This window comes from Magallana gigas, chromosome 5 (assembly GCF_963853765.1).
Source record: "Magallana gigas chromosome 5, xbMagGiga1.1, whole genome shotgun sequence".
Lineage (NCBI taxonomy): Eukaryota > Metazoa > Mollusca > Bivalvia > Ostreida > Ostreidae > Magallana > Magallana gigas.
This window is the reverse complement of record NC_088857.1, coordinates 5972299-5987892: the sequence shown is the minus strand read 5'-3', so window position 1 is coordinate 5987892 and position 15594 is coordinate 5972299. Positions and strand designations below refer to the sequence as shown.

Sequence of the window (15594 nt, the reverse complement as noted above, 5' to 3'; positions counted from 1 at the left end):
AACATTTAACACATTCATTTTAGGTCTAAAACTGGAATTTTCACTTCAACATTCAAAATGTAAACAAAAGCTTTGTTTACATAGCGAAAAATTGTAAGCTCTGTAACTGGCTTATAACTTAACAAATGGCACTTAAATTTTGGTTGCCTATTAAAAATGCTTTACTGAAGCATTGTAAACATTAAAATCGAAAAAACAAGTTTTAACCAAAATCATGACCACGCCCCTTTATTAGTATGTCATGTACACTATGCCGGATAATTATGCCAGTGCCAAGGTGGCATTTTTGCACCCATCTAAACTGCATGTATCGAAATATTCAAATATGCCATGATAGACCATTGCTGAAGGAGTTTATAACCACCTTTGTTATTAATGTATCTCACATGTCAGGTGATATAATGACCTTTGAAAAATAAATTCCTACAGGAAAATAATTTTCCCGTAGGAGAAACGATTTTCCTACAGAACATTTGCAAATTCCTGCCGGAATAAAAGAACTTCTTTTAGGAATTTAAAGTCCGACTGGATTTGAACAAAACTTCCATAGTATTTTAAAATCCGATATAAAATATTAATTAACTTATGTAGGAAAACTACATGTACATCATTGAATCAAATTCCTTCAGGAATTATTTTCCTCCTATAAGAAATTTTATTCCTATAGGAGTTTTAGAAAATTCTATAGGATTTTAAATATTTCATGTAGGAAGGTTATTTCTTCTTTGTGAATTATTGTTTTCCTATGGGGTATTATTTTTTAAAGGTAAATATCACCTGTCAGGTGAGACCTTCTAAACAAAATTGGTTATATATAGTGTACATGTACTTTCTAACAAAAGATCTATCTTTTGGTATATATGGATTTTTACGGAAATGCATCTTAAGCGGGTGCAATTTAAATGCCACCTTGGCATTGGCATATAATTATCCGGCACAGTGTTCCTAACTAAAATCTAAACATTAAGAAAAGATTTATATTCACGAGTAAATTTACTCGTGTTACGTAAAGCCTACAACCGATCCAGTAAAATACATGTACATTGTAATAGTGAATACAGATTAGTTGAAAATTCAACTGTGTTCTTGGGAGCAATAAAAGAGTATGTGCGCATGTAATGAATTTCAAAAGAAGAAAAGACGGTAACAATTCTAACATCGATTCTAATGCTAGTGTGAAACTGTACATATGAAGCTTTCAGATGAGAAAAAAAATTGGATGGGCGTCTCAGATTGTCCATATTTTTTTTTTCAGACTGGGGGCTACAGACCTGCAGCTATACTCTGATAAAAGAAGAAACTAAATAGCAATAAAAGAACAATAGTCTGTCCCAAGTTATTGCTTCCATCACATTTTATTGATTTTTAATGAAAGTACGCATACCTGTGAAAGAAGTACAGTTGAAATTGACGAAATGGAAAGTAATTATCCAAAATATCGTTATTGAACAATTATCACTTTTCACTCATAAAAGTTTACAGGAACGAAAACAAATGTCTTACGGGGATTTATAATGGGAAATGTTTACATCTTTTCTCCATTCGGACTTACTCTGGATACCTCGTGAAATTTTTCAACGTTATCATCCGGGCTTATTAATGGCTGACGCAATGCAAAATCCCAGTAGACTTTCTATTTTTGGATGTGTATTGAAAGCTGAAGCGGTAGAGGGGCGTTTCAAAACAGATAATCTGGACATTTTTCATATTAGTGGAGGAACATAGTTTGAGCATAAAGGTATTTATTATTATCGAAATATTTAAGCGAAAAGTGGTGGAAGCAAAAACTCGGGACAGAGTATAGTAATGGATCAGATACTTAATTTTTCTCTGTTGATGAATATCCACTGCATTTGATTTTGCCTATATAACTTCATTTTCAACCGTCAAATGCTGTAATTTATCCATTGAATAAAATGATACTCTTTCACACTGTTAATTCATTGTTTTGTAGTTGGATACGGAAGTTATCTCGTGATTTACTCCATGATTTACTCATGGTAATTTTTTTTTTTTGGATATTTTCACTCGCGCTCCTCACTTGTGAAAATATAAGAGAGTATCCAACTACAAAGCATTTAATATCCTCTATATACATGTATAGTTATAACAATTAAACAGAATGAGATCCCCACCCCCTGAAAAAATTGAAAGCAAGTATTATCAATTAAAGATTAAAAGCACATTTATTCGTTTTGGGCATTGTATTTCCGGAAAATACTTTCAGTTTCGGTTTTTCCAGTTGTTGATCACGAAGAATGCAATCTTGATCATTTAAACGTTTGAAATCAATATTGTGGAACAATCAAGATGTCGGGAGAGAAAAAAGGTAAATATTATTGTAGAATATACCCATTGTTCATCTCTTTTCTATTGATTTCATTTCATCTTAGGTGTTGAGGCAATATGATCGTAACATTTCGTAGAAGACTGTAAAATCAGACCATTGTTTTCCGCGCACCTGTGAACCAGTGAACTGTCATATAAAGAAAATCTATCCCAGTTATCGATAACTAGGGAGGTATATACTATTATATACGTCCCTGCAATAACATGCGTTTGGTTTAGCACAGTAAATGAAAAAATTATATTTAAATTACCACCATTTTCGTTCTATAATTTAGCTTTACAGGGCTTAACCAATTTTGGTTAGTTAATCAGTTGAAATTAACTCTCTCTCTCTCTCTCTCTCTCTCTCTCTCTCTCTCTCTTCTTGGTGTTTGATATGTTTTTCTGCTTTTTATCATTTGTGTTATTTACAGCAAGGCTAAATCTTTATTATAATATGAATGTAAAGAAACAAGTCTTGAAATTTTGATATAAATTGAATATAGTCATGATAGTGATATTCTAATTTCAGTGTTTTTTAATAATGTACATTGTATTGAATATTGAAAAATCTGATTCTAGATTATAGAGATGAACCGCCCCCTCAGTATCAGCCCAGCGCGGGGTATGGATACCCTCCCCAGTACCCCCCTCAGCAGTACACAGACCACCCAGGGTTTCCTCCAGGAGGCTATTCCACTAACGCAGTCATTGTAAGTATATCCATTATCCATAAACCATAATTCACATTTTTGATCAAACTATTAAACCTATTTTATTGTACGGGCCGGAAATTTGGGGCATTTTAATCCATTTGCAAAAAAAATCCAGATCCCTTGTTGTGCAATGGACAATATTCATTCCAACACTTTGTAACAAATTGCATTTAAAGTTTTGCAAATCAATACTTGGTGTGCATAAATCTGCAACAAACTTGAAAAAAATTCTTTATACATGTATTCTATTTAGTGACCCTATATACAAACCTGTTGTATAGTTCATACTGAAAATTCCAGTTGTAACGATTCTTTAACTGTTATGATGTTATGATAGGTGGCCCCTGGACCAATGACCATGAATGAGCCACCTCCCCCTGACTACATGAACAGAGCTATCTTCGTGACCATTTGCTGTTTCTGGCCCACTGGAATATTTGCTATCATGAAAGCCAGTGAGGTATGTAAAACTTCTATTTAAGATTTCATCAAACACATTTTATAGTGAAAAGATGAATATACTATCTATGCATAAATGTAGATATTTGAAAATGTATTTTCTGTACTTCCAGGTATGAAATCTTTAAAATGTACATATAATCTCCCAGGTACTTCATATAGCACCAGCTACTTGCTATTGCTTAATTGAAATTTTTAATGTAGACAAAAAAACCCAATGAAACTAGAATTATTGAACGATAATTTTGACCTTCTGTATATTTCTCAATGGTAATTTTACTTTTTCACCTACCCTGATGAAACTTGCAATTCAGACAGGACTATGAAAAGCTCACTGCACTGGCTATAATAATTTTTATTTGTTTTTACAGTACATTATAGCAATAAATAAACTGGATTTAATTCATATATAGTGTTTCAATACATACATGTATTTTACTTTTTCCAGTCACGGAGCTCGTATGCTAGAGGAGACATGCAATCTGCCCGAAGTAATTCCAACTCGGCTCGACAGCTGTCCAACATATCGATAATGGCTGGTGTGGCTTCCATCCTTGTGGCCGTCATCTTTGTTGGGGTGTATGTGGGTCTGGTTTTGAGGAGTATTACCTAGAATGGACCCAGAACCACTGAATGGCTCTGTGTGATGTAGAAATTGAAGAAAATTCTACAGCAGAAATATTTGGGTTTTTTTTATATAACTTTAAAACAGCATCAATTTATCAGTCAGGAATTATGAAACAAGTATTTTTTGGGGAATCTTATACCTTTTATACAATTATAAGACAAAGATCAAATATATATTTTGTAACCTTTGCATTTACCAGGGCACATTCATGTTGTTGATATACGCAGATTGTTCAATGAAATGGACTGAATTTGGATAAAACAAGTAATTAATGTCATGGAAATCGTTGTTTTGATGTTAAATTATCATCATGTTGTGTACAGGTCATTAGCATTTGATTTCTTTTGAATTCGAAAATTTAACGTAATATTTTTAAAACTCTATTTGCTATAAATTGATATTTCATGTTGAACAATACCTGTTTCAGGGATATATATATATATACACATATCAGTAGCCTTCTGTTTCATTATCTCATCTTAATATTTTATACATCATTTAATATGGAACTCTTGCCATTAGTTTGCGGATAAATACGATGAAAGAAAGATGGGGGGGGGGGGATTCTCTTCTGGGCTTTTCATTATTATCAATCAGAATTGAAATGTTATTCTCATGTTGTGCATTCTTTATTTTACATGGATGGGGGGATGGGGGCTGTTATAACATAGGGATGGGGCTGTTATTACGAACTGTTTCGTGTTTTTATTGTGATATATATACAAAAAGTTATTCTATCAGGGGAAGAAATTTCATGCATTAAAGATATCCTAAATAATTTGGATCGAAAAAATGTTCCAGTTTGTGAAGTTAACATTTACAAAAGAAAACAGAATGTATTATTTTACAATGGTTTTATTTATCACCCATGTTTTATATAAAAATATGTATATGGTGTTTTATCTTCAGTGTACATACCACTACATTGTGTAGTTGTTGTTAAAATAAACAATCAAGATTAACAAAAATACTCACTTTTCATTGACCACTGTATGGACCAATAACTCTTAACAATACCATGTGTCGTAGGAATTTCGACCTATAACAACCACTTTTGACACGTATTCATCTGAAAATGAGTTGAGAATTCACAATGTTTCCGTTATTTGAAGGAATAAAATTAAAAAAAAAAAATCATTTCCAACCTATTTACAATCTGAATGGAGTTGGAAGGAGGCTTGTATCATAATTGGAATTTTCTTCTGACATTAGTATAGAATTTTTGTTTGTAAAGTTGATTACATGACAACTCCCCCCCCCCCCCCCCCCCCGCTTGAATAAAAAATGTGAACTCTCCATCTGTGAAAAAAAATGATCAAGAGAAACGTCAAAGTTACTAACTTTCTCAGCTTCGATCATTGTCTTTTTATTGTATTAAAATCGACACTTCCAAGCAAGATAATAGATAGGAACTCATCATCAAAAATACCTTTACACAGTATGTCAACACATAAAAATAAAGTGTGACAATGTCTTTGTCAGCTGTTTGCCTACCAGACAGATTCACTGACACGTGACGCTATTTCATCTGTTTACGTGTTCACGGACCATTGAGCACGCACCTTATAAAACCCGGAAATATACGCACGTCTATTTTGAGGAAGGGACAAACGTTGAAGATGTAGAGGAAAACCATGGGTAAATAACACGCTATACATGCTATAACGAACAGTTTATTTTGTTTCGCATAAGTGGAAAGCACAATTAGCTACGGACCAACAGCTGATCTGGTGGACATGGTGGACGGATGTGGATGACACTGTTAACTATATGTGTGAAGTCCCCTTTACCAGGAATAGCTTCGTAATCTATACTTCTGCACACCTCCTTGAATATTGGTTATTTTACCTCGGTCAAAAATAATTAATGAGATATTGATACAGCTTCACTCCTCCAATGTCAAACTTTGTAAATTTACATACATGTAATCATGTTATTATCTAATTGGTTGACATTCTTATATAAACATATAATGAACGTTTTGTTTGAAATGAAGCCCTATCAATATGATATATCAAGACGGATTTATTATTTTCTTTTAAATTTGTAAAACGAGGAAGATAAATTCCCCAAATGAAAAAAATAAGAAAATATTATTACACTATTCCTAGATCACTTCGGAGATGAACCACCCCCGCCGTACCAACCCAGCCCGGGGAACGGAAACCCCCCTTACTACCCCCCGCCAAAGTACACCGACCAGCCATGCGTCACTTCGGAACAAAGTTTTACAAATCCATCCATTGTAAGAATTAACATCCTCTTTATGTTTTTCACTGTTCACATTTTTAATAAAATTGAAAAAAATGTATGGCGATAACCATACATAATCATGTGGACATGTAATGCCGGATTTGAAATGGTATATACATGTTGAACATATAATGTTCCCTATATATTAAAGTTGAATCGCTATATGTTCTTCGAAATTTTGAGATCCAAACCCTTTTCAATGGTATAAAATTTTAGTTTGAAATTTGTATGTAATTTTACACTTGATCATACATTGATTTCATCAATGTTTATCGAAGGCTTAGTCTCCACACTAGTAATCAACAACATGATAATATAGCTAAAATTACATTGTACATGTATGACGACGAAATAAAAAAAAAGTTTTAGTAACACGGATAATTATACTTCATCATTTTGGTGGTATTTATGGGTAGCGTTTTAGATATGTCTTTCAAGAGCCTGATGCAATTAGTACCAATTAACTTACTCGTTTCGAAAATTTAAGAAAATAAAATATTCTTTTATCACCATAGTCATATATTTATATGAGATGTAATGATAATAGGTTGCCCCCGGGCCAGTTAGGATGAACGAGCCCCCACCTCCCCCTGACTACATGAACAGAGCTATTTTTGTGACCATGTGCTGTTTCTGGCCAACAGGAATTTTTGCTATCATGAAAGCCAGTGAGGTATGAGTTACTGATCAAATACATCATTGTAATAATGATTTGATTATTACTTGATGTAATCAAACTCAATATTTCAACCCTCCTGAAACGTCTAGTATTATGTTTTGTTATACTTTCATGTTAAATACTGAAATCTGATTGGTTAAGACGCAGTTAATAATATTTTCTATTACCCTCAGCGTTATCAACGCACTTAGCAACGGGTAACATGAAAAAATGTTACATGCGCGAAAATTATGCGCGTACGGTTCGCTGTATAATTCACGTTATTCCTATATAAAAGCAGTAACATTTTCTTAAAAATTAAGACATTCAGTATAACAAAATAAATAGTGCCTGTTTGGGAGGATAACAGTTGAAATTGACACCCCTCGAAAACCATTGTCAACCTCCGCTTCGCGTCGGTTGACAATGGTTTTCTCGGGGTGTAAATTTCAACTGTTACCCTCCCAAACAGGCACTATTTATATAGAATCATGCATTGCATGAAATAGTCTCTGAAGCATTAAACATGACACGTACAACTATTCACGTCTCTCAATGATAAGAAAATAGCAACCACGGGACTAATAACTAGATATTGTCCAAAACACATTTTTTAAAGATAATTTCTTTAAGGTATGCTGAAATTATTTATGCTTAACTGGTTATTTTTTATATTTCTATAAGACCACAAAAAATAGTTACGCGAGTACACTCAGGTTGGCGAACCTTTATAATATTCAATAAATTGCTATACCGGAAGTTCCACCACTTGCTTGTTTACCATTTCCAGTCACGCAGTGCCATTGCTAGAGGAGACATGGAATCAGCCCGGAGCCATTCCAGCACTGCCCGGCAGCTGTCCAATATCTCCGTGATAGCTGGGGTGGCCTTTTTGTTGGTGGGCATGCTGATTGCGGGTCTGTACTGGTTCTTTGGAGTGATTCCGAACATGTCATCCGGCCCCCAGGAATATTAAGACTGATCGGTGCCATATTGGAAATCTGTCGAGAAACCAAACAATGCAAAAATGATTTACTTTTTAATAGGTTGTTCCTAACCTTTAAACTTGTTTATGTTTCTGCTGCTCGTAATTTTGCACTATTGGCTGCGATAGTTCATTAGTTTTCCTTTCAGTATATAAGTGGTTAATATTTACTTAATACTAACAGAAATACATTGGAATTTCTATTAATCTAATCTTTACACTAATGGTATTTATTTAAAATTAAATTCATGCACATTTTATCGGTATTTCACGGCCATCATTTTATAGTCAGTATTATTCTTATTCCAGTAATACAATCTTAATACCTTTGATAGTGCATACGTACTTAGACTAAATTAATCGTTACTGTCTTTCAGTATAACAGCTTTTTCAAAGATCAGAATTCAGTTTATGATTAACACCAGAACTTAAGCATTACTAACTTAGCACCAGAACTATAGCATTGCTAATGTAGCATCAGAACTATAGCATTTCTAATGTAGCTTCAACGACATTTTTGTTATACGTCCTAATTTGTCTACCCAGCACCATATTTCATTGTTATTTGCTTATGTCCTACAAAGCTCCACCAACTTTACTCAGGGAATTAACATTTTGTTTTGACAATATTTATGTATGATTTGTATAATGTTTATTTTAGTTTTATTATGATATACTGATACGCTATTACAATGTAACATGTATTTTTATTATAGGGCAGTATGTTAAATTTCTGAAGTTTAAATTTAATGTTTGATTTATTCATTTATGCAGTGTCATTTTGTTTATCGTATTTTATTACATGGAGTTCAGTTACAATTTGAGATACATGTATCTAAATTATTATTTTTCTCTAACACACATGTACTAATTGTGTGAATTACTGCAAACATGTTTTTCATAATAAAACTCTTGAGAAGAGGTCTTCGTAATACCGTATTTTACAATCAATATTTCATTATAATAATGAATTAAGACTAAAGCTTTCAACAATATACTACAATCCTATAACAGAAGATTTTTGATAGCACATGTTTTAGGGGTAAGGGGAAATGTTAACGAACCAAAGGGTGCTATTAATTTGAAGAAAAAGCGCCATAACTGTAAACTCCCAGCGAAAATTTTTAATTTCAAACACTAATTTAAGAAATAAGACAAGGCGTCTGATTTAATTCACGAATGTTATAGACTTACAATTGAAAATTCACCGAGTGATGAGAGTTTTCTTCTTAAACTGTGTTTCGGACGGACTCAAAACACGGCGGCAACTGCGCAGTATTTAAAAACCGTAATTGATATCTCAGGGCGCTGGATTTAGTGAAACAGAACGCAGATATCTGTACATGTTTACGTGTTTAAGGGCCACAGAGCATTAACCCCCTAGAATCCGGAAGAACTTTTGGAGTTTTCTACAAGAAAGGACAACCACAGAAGATATTGGGAGAGATAATGGGTAAGATTCTTGAATGACATATATAAAGAAATAAATGTACAATATACAAAACAATTGAACTGGAGATCCCAGAGTGACCTTACAAGGATAAATCTAGGCCACGAGTATATAAGGTACGTGTTTTTCGTCTTATAAGGGTGGGACTTGGTGTTTTACTCTCTTATATGTGTATATTATGTGTATTACAAATTAGAATGAATTCGTAGGAGAGGGTCATGACAGTCGACATGAATACGTTATCTTAAATCCAGACACCTTATTTACATACTAGTATACGTGCATTCAAAATCTGCCAAAGAGAATATTTTAACAGGCACGTAATAAAACTAACAATCTCTATCTCTGGGCGAGTGAATGTATATAAACCCATTAATATAACCCCCCTCCCCCCAACCACCCCACCCCGCCAAAAAAACCGCTCCAGAACAATTTGAATTTAAAATTAACAGTTATTTTATAACAGATCATTGATCGTGTGTGCTGATTTAAGGGACAAAATAAAGGTAAGAACCCAGGAAAAGACTTTTTTGTACACAATATGTACTAGTTTACGCTTGTTTTGTTTTCATTGGGTCGCACTGAAATTCTCTTGTCGTCCATGAAACTTTTTTTCAAACCACTGTTTTTCAAATCTGCGACTATATCGTGCATTACACTAGGTGATCAACGCATATTAAGAACAGACGAGATGTTCCTCAGTTTTATATAATTTTCCTTGATATTTTATTCCTTATTTATTAACAATTAAACATGTTAATTCCCCAAAATGCAGGGTACATTACCAGGTTCGTTTCGGAGCTAGAATATTTCAAATTTTCCTTAAAATAACGCACAAAATGCATTTGAATGCTTAAAAGTAAAGTCATACTATACATTTTCAATTAAACACTTTATATCTAAATGAAAAAAAAGGAATCATATTTTATAAAAACATAATTGTGAAATTACGAAGTGGAAATCTCTACATTGTGGAGATTGGAAAAAATAGAAAAAATGGAAAATAGATCGCGTCTGACTTTAAATGATAATCAAACAATGTTAAAATATCCAGTCTTGTGATCCTTTTTTTTAAGGACAATTCATTAACGTGGAATATTGATTAGTTTTTTGGGCGGTTACTACAGCATGTCAGTAACCAATGATGAAATGTATATAAAATTGAGAAACATTCAATTGTAGATGATGAAGATAAACCAAACTCAGAGTACCAAAGCAATCCAAGTGTATGGACAACCTCTCCAGCAGCTTTACCACAGAAATTGGGAGAATTTAAAGCGAACTCAAACCAGCAATTGAGAGATTTTGAAGCAAAATCAAACCAGCAATCAAGAGATTTCGAGGCTAGATCAATTCAGCAATTACGAGATTTCGAAGCGAGTTCAAATCTGCAATTGAGAGGTTCCGAGACAAATTCAAAGCAGCAATCGGGAAGATTCGAAGCGAATCCAACACATCAATCACCAATAATAAAAAATAAAACTGAGAAACATACAATTGTAGATGATGAGGATAAACCATACTCAGAGTACCAAAGCAATCCAAATGTATGGACAACCTCTTCAGCTCCTTTACAACAAATTACAGTCCATCAGGAATTTAGTGGATTCGAAGGAAATACAAAGCAGCAATGGGGCAGATCTGAAGAGAATTCAAACCAGCAACTGAGTGGATTCAAAGAGTATCCTCAAAACCAGCAATTGGACGGGTTCATAGCGAATCCTCAAAACCCATACATGGTACGAATAACATATAAGCTGTACGTTCTTTCTCGCTAAAATAAATCTATACCACTTAAAAGTTTTATTTTCACATCACATACATATTCTTCATAATTTTTAAAATGTATGATGTATTTTATCATACAAAGAGATGAACAAAGGACCTAACTTCTAATAGATCGACATCTATTTCAAATTTGATCGTAAAATTATGGAGATTCAAAACTTTGATACTAATCAATCACTACTTATATATCTTACTTATCTTATCTTTTACCCATTTTAATAACTTTTTAGGTATTAGATAAAGAAGATGGGTGGATAAGGCGTGTAAAATGCCCATACGCGGTCGGACAGGCTACTGAAAAATTAAAGTATCAATAAATCTGATGGGTTTTTTTTAAATCATTGAAAACAATATATATTTAACGAATCATTGATTTTTAACCTATAGGTATGTTCAATACTTGGAATATGTTGACTCAAACAGGCGTGTACGTATCAAAACCTGCAAATACTGTCATTTTTAGAACTTCAGGGCATTTTCTTTTATAGAGTGGGTCTGTGCTCCATATTTTTCTCATAGTCTAATTAAGGTCTATTGGAAAACAAACCGATTTCAATCAACAAAAAAGTGGAGAGATGACCCACTATACATTAAAAATATCATTTTGTATCCCACCAATTGAACGTTTTAAAAAAATAATACAAGTCCGGTAGTTCGTGACCTTAGTCACACATAATATTTAAAAAGGCCACTTTGTTGTGTCAGAAATGGCTCAGTGGTTAGAGCACCTGGTATAAGCTAACCTTATATATCTAGGGTTTTTATGTTACGGGTTCGATACCACCATAATTTCCGACAATATTTTTTTTTCTTATTTTTTGTTAAATATATCAAAAACTGACTATAGTTAGAAATTTTGCTTTTGCAAAGATTTATTATAATATATTTGAATAGATTGAATTGGGGAAAAATAAATTCAAAATTGTATTTCACTACTAAACCGAATGGGCATTTGCGCCATCTTATTCCCCCATCTTCTTTACAGTTTACTGGTACTACCGAAGTAAGTTTTCAGTGTCTGTTAAATTCTAGTAAGATAATTGGTTTATATTTATATATATATATATATATATATATATATATATATATATATATATATATATATATATATATATATATATATATATATATATATATATATATATATATATAAAGACGTGTTGTCCAACCTTTTGCCCAACTGCTTAATTTTCCTAATCTTTCCGATTTCATTATATCATTTTAACGGATATCATCGTTAAGAAAATAAAACAAATTGCTTGACAAACGCATGATCAGCACCTTGAGATGGTAAAAGAGATTAGTCATACGACCACTGCGAATATTGGTCAACATCATAACAAGCTAACAATTCCTCAAAGAGTAACACAATTTCTTTTGACAGTCTGCATTTACTAGCCAAGGATTGTTTAGGCACTTTGTAAATACAGTTCAGCCATTCACTGAAAGAATACTGTAATTTTGTTATAGTTAATTCATTTCTATTTGTTTGAAACTTTTTAAAGACAAAGAAGCCTTGTTTTACTTTACACCAGGTTGCTCCAGAACAAATGACAATGGACGAGCGACCACCCCATGACTTTATGCATAGAGCTATTTGTGTGACCATTTGCTGTTTCTGGCCCACCGGTATAGTTGCAATTTTGAAAGCCAGTGAGGTATGGACTATTTTTAATTGTATTTTTATCTAAGAATTTATTTGCTTAAATTAGAATGTACTAGTAATTTCAGACAATTCCCAGAAACAGTTGTGTTGTTTTTTACGGTATTACATTGTTTGTAAAGCATGTAAAGCCGATTTGAATTTGATTAAATGGATATAGGCCTAAAATCTAATGGTGTTACGGAAGTTCCCCCATATTTTTGCCTCTTCCAGGCTCGAAATGCCTATGCTAGAGGGGATATCGAAGCTGCCAAGAGGAGTACACACGAGGCTCACCAAATGTCCAACATCTCCATATTAATAGGGCTGGCCTCATTTCTACTAGTCTTGATCATTGTGGGTATTTTAATCGGTACTGGTAACTGAAAGTGACTCCACTCGGGGTTCTGAGGAAAACTGCGGCCCATATAATCATCTAAATTAAATATAATTACAGGATTGAGGAGAAAAGTGATATATATATATATATATATATATATATATATATATATATATATATATATATATATATATATATATATATATATATATATATATATATTTCTCCGATTATTAAATGGATATAAAGTAGACTAAGAGACATGGATCTGAAAAAAAAAACTACAGAACAATAAAAAGCCTACTGTTATGCCTTAAGAGTGAATAAGATTTAAATACTTTTGCTAATTTTTCTTTTTACAAAGCCTTACAATTATATGATATAAAATATTTTAATGGGAATATGATCTACAGATCTTGAGAATGTGGAAAAATGGTGCATTTTTGTTATTATTGATAACAATTCTTATATCTTTAGATAATATTAATGGTTACTTATGAATAGAATGACAAGAAAATATTATCAATCATTTAAGTGTTAATGCTAATTATTTCAACAGCTCTCATAAAGAATATGTAGCATTAAATGACATTGAACTGTATTTTCTTGACACCAGTGGATATTTTAATGCATTGTTGTAATTTCAAATAGAACAAACAGTTGCCAGGACTACCTCTAAATTTTGTTATTGTTATAAGTAGTTAAAGTATGTATGTGAAATGTTGAAAGCATTACTTGTTTTATATTGTTTTGTTAACGTTCTATTGTATAGAATTTTAAGATAAATTGGACGATCCATTTAATGCTTTTCATACCCCCGATCCGAAGAAGAGTGGGTATACTGTTTTACCCTTGTGTGTTTGTCTGTCTGTCCGTCCGTCCTTTCTGTCCGTCTCAGCAACTACTAATCGCAGATGCTTGAAATTTTACGACACTCTTTGTTTAGGCATAACATACGTATGATGGGATGTTTTTCTTTCCGTTAATTGACGATTTTTGATTATTTTAGCCTATATTTTCAAAGAAATTTTCGTCAGAGATTACTCAGCAGCTGTTTATTGCATATGCTTGAAATTTCATCACACTCTTTGTTTAGACATGCCATATGTTGGGAATTATTTTTGTTCCAATCAGACGTCAACTTTCTGTTAAATGATGACTTTGTTTATTTTTAGCTTCTTATTATCAAAGAAATTTTCGTCAAAGATTTGGCTTGAAATTTTATCACAATCTTTATATAATTTGGATGTCAACTTCCTATAAAATGTAGACTTTGCTTATTTTGTATATTCACATCATTGCGGGGTTATCACTAGTGAGCATCTTGCTATTTTATGTTATTGCCAGTATTTTATATGTGTTATATCATTTGCTAATCAATGTTCACAGAATTGTGTATTCTTTTAATTAGATGACGTATTTTGCCATATAATAAAAAGAAATAAATTATTTAATTACCTGTGTTTATTATCTACCCAAAATGAAGATTTTCTTATATATACAAAGTTTATATATATCCACTGTTCATCGAGTAAATAGGAGGATTGGGCCTATGATAAATAAATAGCAATAGGGAGTAAAATCGTCGATTGAGAAACAACCACAACACACAAAATCAAAAACAAGAATAGAGACTTTGATAATTATTACACAGATTAAAGCTTTCAATAGACACGTTACATCTATTTGTTATGTAGCTACCTTCATATTTGGGCTTCTTGGAGTGGGGGGTAATTATTTTTATTCCAATAAAGTTGTATGAAAATAATGAAATTAAACTGCATAGGTATACAGTGTACTCGGTTTTCAGTTTCAGTTCTTTATTAACTTTAAGCTGTACAGCTTATCAGTGCAATAAATCTTGTCTAATGTTCAAGCTAAAGTGAATAAAGTTTCCCAAATTACATAGTTCTTTTACATTTTCAACAAAAATTTGGACATTGAAGGTTTTTTCCAGTCATAGAGCTTAATGCATTTTTTGCGATCGCCTTCGTGTATGGGACATATCAAAATAAAATGAAATTCATTTTCAATAGAATTTAAACATAGAAAACAATTTCTATTATGTCTTTCAGTATCATAAAATCGACCTCTTTGTTTTGCTTATTGAAGCGAAGACAACCTTAATCTTGAAATACATGATATTTTATTTGAATAGGTTTTCTTAAATAAAGTTGTAAATTATGAGTTGCAATTAAGTATTAAAAAAAGCATTTACTAAAACTATCTAGTTGAGAAAAAATATTCTGTGTAGCTTGGTCAAATATACGTTGTTTAACAACAAAAAGATATGAAGCACTTATATTTTGTTTTCCCCACAATTTAAACATACCCAGATTGCATAAAA

General features: G+C 32.4%; 3 protein-coding genes across 6 annotated transcripts; all 3 read left to right on the top strand.

Moving 5' to 3' along the window:
- The first annotated feature begins 1347 nt into the window (after positions 1-1347).
- LOC105319020 (proline-rich transmembrane protein 1) lies at positions 1348-8948 on the top strand. The gene is made up of 5 exons (XM_066085901.1): positions 1348-1738; positions 5614-5769; positions 6243-6376; positions 6932-7057; positions 7833-8948. Exons 2-5 carry the CDS (start codon positions 5766-5768, stop codon positions 8016-8018), a joined length of 450 nt encoding a protein of 149 aa, XP_065941973.1. The 5' UTR covers positions 1348-1738; positions 5614-5765; the 3' UTR covers positions 8019-8948.
- LOC117680370 (proline-rich transmembrane protein 1) lies at positions 2222-5099 on the top strand. The gene is made up of 4 exons (XM_011416400.4): positions 2222-2329; positions 2911-3041; positions 3382-3504; positions 3952-5099. Exons 1-4 carry the CDS (start codon positions 2311-2313, stop codon positions 4114-4116), a joined length of 438 nt encoding a protein of 145 aa, XP_011414702.1. The 5' UTR covers positions 2222-2310; the 3' UTR covers positions 4117-5099.
- Positions 8949-9095: 147 nt separating the features above from the next.
- LOC136269448 (proline-rich transmembrane protein 1-like) lies at positions 9096-14454 on the top strand. Of its 4 annotated transcripts, none has more exons than XM_066085900.1 (5): positions 9096-9480; positions 10660-10742; positions 11127-11216; positions 12801-12923; positions 13142-13412. In XM_066085900.1, the coding sequence occupies exons 1-5, from the start codon at positions 9477-9479 to the stop codon at positions 13292-13294; spliced, it is 453 nt and encodes a 150-aa protein (XP_065941972.1). In that variant the 5' UTR covers positions 9096-9476; the 3' UTR covers positions 13295-13412. The 4 variants fall into 4 exon arrangements, with proteins under 4 accessions (XP_065941972.1, XP_065941970.1, XP_065941971.1 ...); XM_066085898.1 differs by having other exon boundaries at positions 10660-11141; positions 11178-11216; XM_066085899.1 differs by lacking the exon at positions 13142-13412 and adding an exon at positions 13807-14454 and having other exon boundaries at positions 10660-11216.
- The last annotated feature ends 1140 nt before the right edge of the window (positions 14455-15594 follow it).